The sequence below is a fragment of the Ostrinia nubilalis genome, chromosome 30, assembly GCF_963855985.1.
Source record: "Ostrinia nubilalis chromosome 30, ilOstNubi1.1, whole genome shotgun sequence".
NCBI lineage: Eukaryota > Metazoa > Arthropoda > Insecta > Lepidoptera > Crambidae > Ostrinia > Ostrinia nubilalis.
Genome location: NC_087117.1, coordinates 4,574,093 through 4,581,468, shown reverse-complemented (window position 1 = coordinate 4,581,468; position 7,376 = coordinate 4,574,093). Strand labels below are relative to the sequence as shown.

The 7,376-nt window shown below is 35.0% G+C and overlaps 1 protein-coding gene across 1 annotated transcript in view; it reads left to right on the top strand.

The window, feature by feature from the left end:
• The first annotated feature begins 2,507 nt into the window (after positions 1-2,507).
• The window catches only part of LOC135085926 (dynactin subunit 1), a 58,753-nt gene continuing 53,884 nt past the window's right edge, over positions 2,508-7,376 (top strand). The window contains exons 1-3 of the mRNA XM_063980710.1: positions 2,508-2,655; positions 2,740-2,939; positions 3,756-3,892. Coding sequence (XP_063836780.1) covers positions 2,766-2,939; positions 3,756-3,892 — 311 coding nt within the window. The 5' untranslated portion in view covers positions 2,508-2,655; positions 2,740-2,765. The remainder of the gene's footprint in view (positions 2,656-2,739; positions 2,940-3,755; positions 3,893-7,376) is intronic.

Below are 7,376 nucleotides of genomic sequence, written 5' to 3'. Positions count from 1 at the left end.
TTGTTTTTATTTTTTTTCTCAATTATACCTTAATATATGCAAACATTTTTAATTGCAAGATATAGTCTGATATTTAATCTAATTGTATTAATAAAATCAGCTTTAAACTCCGTGATATATTTGAGAAAAAACATAAAACGTCTGAACAAAATTTTTACGCGTCTAGGATCGACAATTTTGGAAGGAATAATTCATGTCTAAAAAGTTTCAAATCCCGCCTGTTATGTGCACAGTGTTGAAGGTTCTAAAAAGTCACATTCACATTGTTTTTAACCGACTTCAAAAAAAGGAGGAGGTTCTAAAGTCGAGTCTTTTTTCTTTTTTAACACTCTTATATTAACTTAAGTTGTATGTAAGTAACTAACTAAAAAAGTATGTAAACAAATCTAGGAAGTCAAATTTAGCCTACCTTTAATAATTATCTCATCGATTTGAAACCTATGTAAATCGAATGTCAATACAATAATTTGGTACAATCGAGCTGATGATATTTAAACATCCAAAAGAAATATTGCTATTAAAAAGTGATGGGAAATTTACAATTCTATATTTCGCATATTTTCAATTTGATTTTCCTCAAATATATCACGGAATTTAAGGCTGATTTGTTTTATACAATTAGATTAAATATCAGACTATATCTTGCAATTAAAAATGTTTGCATATATTAAGGTATAATTGAGAAAAAAAATAAAAACAAAAATCACTAAAATCATTTTTCCTAATTAACTGAATGCGTTTACGAAGCACTTAATACGCTTATTACGTGTAGTTTTAAGAGCTCTATGAAGTATTATAACAATTATGAATTAAATGTTATTAGTTAACGAGTGAGAATATTTTTGCATAATTTTGAAGTAAAAAAATAGGTAACTTTGAATTTTTATACCGCGAAAACTACGTGGAATTTTCAAACGGGAGTTTTACTATCATGTTTGTATAACTGAGCTGTATACGTTTCATCAAATCAATGAGAATGTCCGTTTATACCGTCCCATAACACACTGTGCAATGTAATGACCTATTTATGCTCCTCGTGCGTTATCGATATCTTATTAGTCCACATACTGTATTTACTTAATTATAAAAAGTGGTAGGTACAAATTATAATGATTGTTTGCTTGTCTGTAAGTAATCTTTCTTGGTTGCCTGGACTCTAAGCAACCAAGAAGGGCCTACCCCAGACTAGAGTCACAAAATAGTCATAGCATAGTAGGTACTTAAAATAGGTTCCTGGGGTAAAGGAGTGTGAGTGTGCGTGGCTTGAGTGAGATTTCAGGCCCGGTTTCCACCATGGCTGAGAGGATGGTTATTCCAGTCCCACCGGCATCGAATCGTTTCCGAAAACGAAAGACGTTAGCTCTCACAAGTTGTCCCGGTTTCCACCAAGGCGTAAAAAAGAGGAGAGGAGAGATGCGTTTTGAAAAACCAATCAGAAATCTCTATTTCCACGTCTCCTCTCCTCTCAGCTTCGGTTCGGAAATTAATCTGATTGGTTAATTCAAAACACATCTCCTTCTCCTCTCTTTTGCACCTTGGTATGGAAGCCGGGCAAACTTGTATGACTTCATGACGTGCGTCTTTCGTTTTCGGAAACCGGGCCAGTACCTATGACGTCATGCATGACGGCATGAGTTCAGACGTCATGTCATAGCTTAGGTCACGTTCCTGTCATCCCTTCGCCCCCGCCCCATATTTACTGCTGCACTATACACATGCACTCAATGGGGTAAGTAACTAACTTAGTTTTATGTTCTTACAACACGTCATGAGGGCGTGGGCATTGGGCTCCTCTACCTACCATCAGCCATCTGTTTTTCTTTGCATACTAACTAATAATTAATTAATGCATTAAAATTAAAAATGAACAATGCAGCAGGCCCTAGGCCACCTGTCTGAACGATTATGGGAGTCGTTGCAGATGCCGGCCACCTAGATATCAGGAATGTCTCTGGTAAAATTCATGGCTTTATTCATCTCCATCATAACTCTATGCAACAACTTCATAATGCAAATAGATATTAACCTAACATTTCCTAGAATAAAGATAAGTTAAGCTTTTCATCAGCTGATCATCTTTTGATCCATTAAACAAACAGTAACAAATCAATAGAAGAAGCAGAGGGCTGTGGGACTAAGAGAAAAATTGGACTATTCTTAACTCTAGGTCCTAGGATTGCAAGTAGGTATTGCAACTTCTGTGTAACCCAGGATCTATCCCTTTTGAGACAGAGAGCCAATAAAAACTCAATCAGTACAGCCCAGCCAAGTGTAGGCCAAGTTAGGTAGTCCCTAGAATTAACGAATTTAATCAAAAGAACTTAGAAGGAGTAGGTACACCTGGTACACCTGCAAAGCCATAAGCAAAGCGGATATGACTGGTTACCATCAATAGTTTTCAAAATGCTTGCCGTTCCTTTGATGTGGAACCACAAATGCGTGGAACGAAACGCACAGAATGAGTAATTTTGACGTTTCCGTACTTTCCTTTGACAGTTGACGTTTCCTTGCAAGTTTCTCAACGTCAATATTTTCCGATTTTCGCTAAATTTTCAAAGAAATTAATATTAATTTCGCTTTCATTTTAAACTATGTTTAATTGCTAAGTATAATCGCACATTTCTTAGTTGGCAGCTCGAATATTATTCGTTTAAGGTGCGGCATTGTTATAAAACTTTTCAATTCGATTTTGCATGCAAATTTGGTGTGTTTTAATGACGGAATCGTTCTGTATTGCAGTGTTTGTATGTGAATAAGCTGTTATTATGTCTGAGAAGCTGACTCTGGGCCAGCGGGTGATCGTAATTGGCAAAGATGTGAAGGGATCGGTGGCTTACGTGGGGTATCCTACGTTTGCTACAGGAAAGTGGATCGGGGTGATCCTGGACGAGCCGAAAGGGAAGAACAACGGGACCGTCCGTGGACACGCGTATTTCAGAGTAAGTAGTCAAAGAAAAAAGAGAAAATGTTGTTTTTTAACTGTATTGATCCTTTTTTCATCTTCATGAAGCTCCAAACCCAAAATGAGTAGTAGCATCAAAACTTTCTATTCCCCATTTATAAAGAGTCTTTAACAACAATATAGGGACCTTTAGAGTCCTGTTTTCACAGAATTTGTGTGTTACATCACATTTCTGGGAGGTTCCATCTGTGTGAGTTTAAAGATAAAGAGGTCTTACTTTAGCCATATGTAAAAGCTTATTTGTGACTAAAAGGTGATACAGAATAAAAAATCAGTGTCTTATTTTATAAGTTTCATCAGAACATTAAAGCAAAGCATCAGAACATTAAATAAGACCTTATGAGGTAGAAGATTATTAAAATTTAATAAACATAAATATGAGGATTTTAAACTACATAGCTCACAAGTATATTAAGTACAAACTTGTAAAGTACAAGCTTTGAAGAAGTGGCTTAAAATTGAATTTTTTGTGTTGTTTCTTCTCATAACTAGCTTACATTTTTGTTCTGATGGTGAACTCTGAAAAAGAACTTTAAAAATGTTAGCATAATAAACATCATTTTATTTGTATTTTCTCTTGAGAGATTTGAGAGTTGCATCCCACTGGAGGTTTACATACAGGTTAGCTAGTAGAAAATGCCACATAGCATTAAGTTCGCCTTTTGTACCATGTTTTTGTGTGTGATAAAGATTTTACCATAAATTACATAAAGTTTACAGTTAGTTTAACAAAAAAACAAATTTTAAAAGATAAAATTCTTTACACTGACCTATTTTGTTTATTTATTTACAGTGTGAAGAAAACTATGGAGTGTTCGTACGTCAGACACAAATCCAGATGTTGGACGCGGAGGACAATCCGATGGAGACCTCCATGACAACGTCCATCGAGGAATCAAAGTCTACGACTTCTAACCGTAGGCTTAGCAGGTATGTTTGTATAAGAACTTAGTATTTTTTCCAATTTAAATTAGTACAGTCAAATGAGAACATTCTAATTAGAATAAATAGTTTTTAACCACATTTTACGTTACAAGATCTAATAGAAAACAAAATTCAAGCAAAAATGGACATAAAAGTAAATATTATATTTTAGATTTTAAGTGGTGTGCATTGGGTGGATAAACGTTTACTAGTTTTCATAGTAGTGAGGTATAATTGGGCTATACTTTTGCCCCCTTACTGATAAAAGTTACACGCACATTGAACACTTATTTAAAGTGACGTTTAACTGCTGTTCAGCTAGTGTGTAACGTTTTAATAGTAAGGGGGTATCTATTTTACTTATTTAGTTATAAAGGGATCACAGCATGATAATTGAATAAGTTAATCACATTAACATTCACATTTTTATAAGAAGAATGTTTGTATAAAAAATAATCTTCATATTAGAAGTCCACAATCGATGACACCGAGCCCGAGTCCTGATCGGGTCCGTACAACGCCTACTATAACAGGGTACACAATATACATTCGCTACAAAACGCAAGTAATAAGGTTATTATGGCCATGTATACGAAATAATACATGTGCCAAGTGTACTAGCTATGACCCTGATAATAAATAAATTAAGGGCTATAATTGTGAACGTCTGGAATGTAAAATATAATGATGTCTTTAATACTAAAAGTATTATACCTATTAATGTTTAAATTTCAAAGCAAAGCTAGTTTAGTTATTATATTTTGTTTTTTAAGCTAAATTGTATCAGAAGTAAGCTAATAATTCATTTTTCATTAATTATAGATTTAGTTAGACTATTTTACCACTCATGAGAAGATTCGTACGATTAGAGATAGTTCATACACCTGTGAAGAGTAACATTAAAAATTTAGGAATTTCTAGACGATGAATTCCTACAGAATGAGACTTGATTGATTGATTTTGAGTTTGAGCATAAATTTTTTGGTAGTTTTCTATCACATAAGCTAAAAGTAACACAGGATATGTGAATGCCCTATTCCCATATTCAGCAGTGATTGTTTTTGCCTATGGACAGTAATTTTTTCATTATTTAAGATTATTATCTTGGATTTAAGGTAATTCTGCCTATGTTCAGTACTTTAAAAAAAATGAGCTTATAATTTTTCATCATCACATTGAACTGTCCATAGACAAGACAATTTAATTTTGTTTATGAATTAAGCAAGACAGGGATAATTATTTAATTTTTAGCGTTAAGAGTCGCATCTCAAACTAATTTGAAAATTATAAATAACTTGAAAAAATCGAACTGCCTAAGGCGGGAATTGAACCCACGACCTTCCGCTTGCCGGGCGACTGCTCTTCCAACTGAGCTACTTAGACACTGGATGAACCCGTCGAAATTTTCAAGTGTAATACGCTGTTACGGCCAGCGTTTGTTTCATCAATGTTAAGTATACCTACCCTACATCTAACAGAAATATTGTTGCAAATATTTAACTGTCAGTTAAGATGAAACAGCTCTTTTACATAGTTATTTAATTTTTAGCGTTAAGAGTCGCATCTCAAACTAATTTGAAAATTATAAATAATAAGTGGGTTCAATTCCCGCCTTAGGCAGTTCGATTTTTTCAAGTTATTTATAATTTTCAAGACAGGGATAAGTCACTGGGTAAGAATGTGGTGATCATCAGTAGTTCTTTTATTTTGGATAAATTAGTAAGGTTTTCTTATTTTTCTAATAGATAAATAGATGGTGTACTGATCTCATCAAACTTATTAATTTGTTATTGTGAACCAATATGTCTGTATTTCACATTGTTGATGTTTTTTTAAGGTTGAAAAAACGTTCGAGCCAACTTAAAGTGTGGTGGTTCAGATTTGAGTATAGAATACAGAAAAAAAAAAACATAATAAGCATCTGTAGTCTAGTGATAAGACCCTGGCTCGAGTTAGGCTCAATTTCGGAAGCGAAAATTTCTAAATACACCTGGATTAGCTACCCTACCACCATATAACCCGCGTCTGTCGTCATAACAACAAAGTTAACATCACTCTGAGGCAATATGAACAGTTCCTCTGTGGTTGACGATTCTGGGTGAATATCGCTTCGTTTGGCCTGATCATAACTTTCCGTCAGATAAGAGACAGGCTAAGAGCTTTCCCGTTATGTTTAAAAAAATATTAAATTAAATCAGTTATTATAACTTCATTCGGTAATAATAATAATAATGAAACAAACGCTGGCCGTAACAGCGTACTACACTTAAAAATTTCGACGGGCTCATCCAGTGTCTAAGTAGCTCAGTTGGAAGAGCGAGCGAAGTAGGTTCAATTCCCGCCTTAGGCAGTTCGAATTTTTAGTTATTTATAATTTTCAAATAATAACTTTGCTGCAAAAAATATGTTGAAATTAGAGATGAAACGGATAGTTGTTTGGCCGGATACCGGATACCGGATATCCGGCCAGCTGCTAGGCCGGATAGCCGGATATCCGGCGGCCGGATAGTTGGCCCATTGTCTCGTTGCATGTCGTGACTAGTTTAGCGCCGCACAGGTGCTTCGAACGCTATCAGTGGGTCTATTAGTAGACTAGACTAGTCACACTTTTCGAAAATCGAATCAGTCCGAATAGAATGACAGATTTTGCCACTTGTCTAGGGGGCAGATCAATTCGGGCGATTTCGGTTGCCATCGTGAGTGTGTGATTGAATAACGAAAATTAAATAAGTTTACTTGCTGCATAATCTGACTGAACTGCATCATGACATCAAACCATCAGTGAAAAAAAGATCGCCTATTTGGCAATATTTCGACTTAACAGATATTTACAAATAGTGTATTCGTCATTAGAGTGAATAACCCAGAAAAAGAAATTAGTTTTTTTAAAGGCCTTAATATGGCTTTTTGTAACTTTTTGGACTTTAAATAAAAGCCGTGATTATTATAAGCCATTTTATTGATGTTTACCTCAAAGATTAATGTATTTCATTTTATGATTAGGAAATTGTCCTACTTTTTTAATATCCGGTATCCGGCCGGATAGTGAGTTACTATCCGGTATCCGGCCGGATAGTAAATTTAGGCCGGATATCCGGCCTACCGGATAGTTACCGGATATCCGTTTCATCTCTAGTTGAAATACAGACAATTGGTAGTGTGGTGTACTAATAATTTTAGCGTGTGTCTAACTGATAGTGTGTTTCTTTCTCGCTAGTATTACTGTGGCCCAGAGGTCTAGACCTACCACGTGAGTATTGTCAACGTAGACTCGCACTCGCTTTGTAGAGCTTTTGCACCTTTGTTAAGTATTCCCACAGTTTTGAAGAGCGATCCGTCGCGAATAGACATGGACGCAAACAGGGGACATCACCCTATTTGTCATAAAGTTGATTCGTCACACTTTAAGCTTCATAAAATACAGGTAGTCAAAAATAAAAGTCGTCAAAACCTCGCATCAATTTGTCACAAGACATTATTTATTATGTTA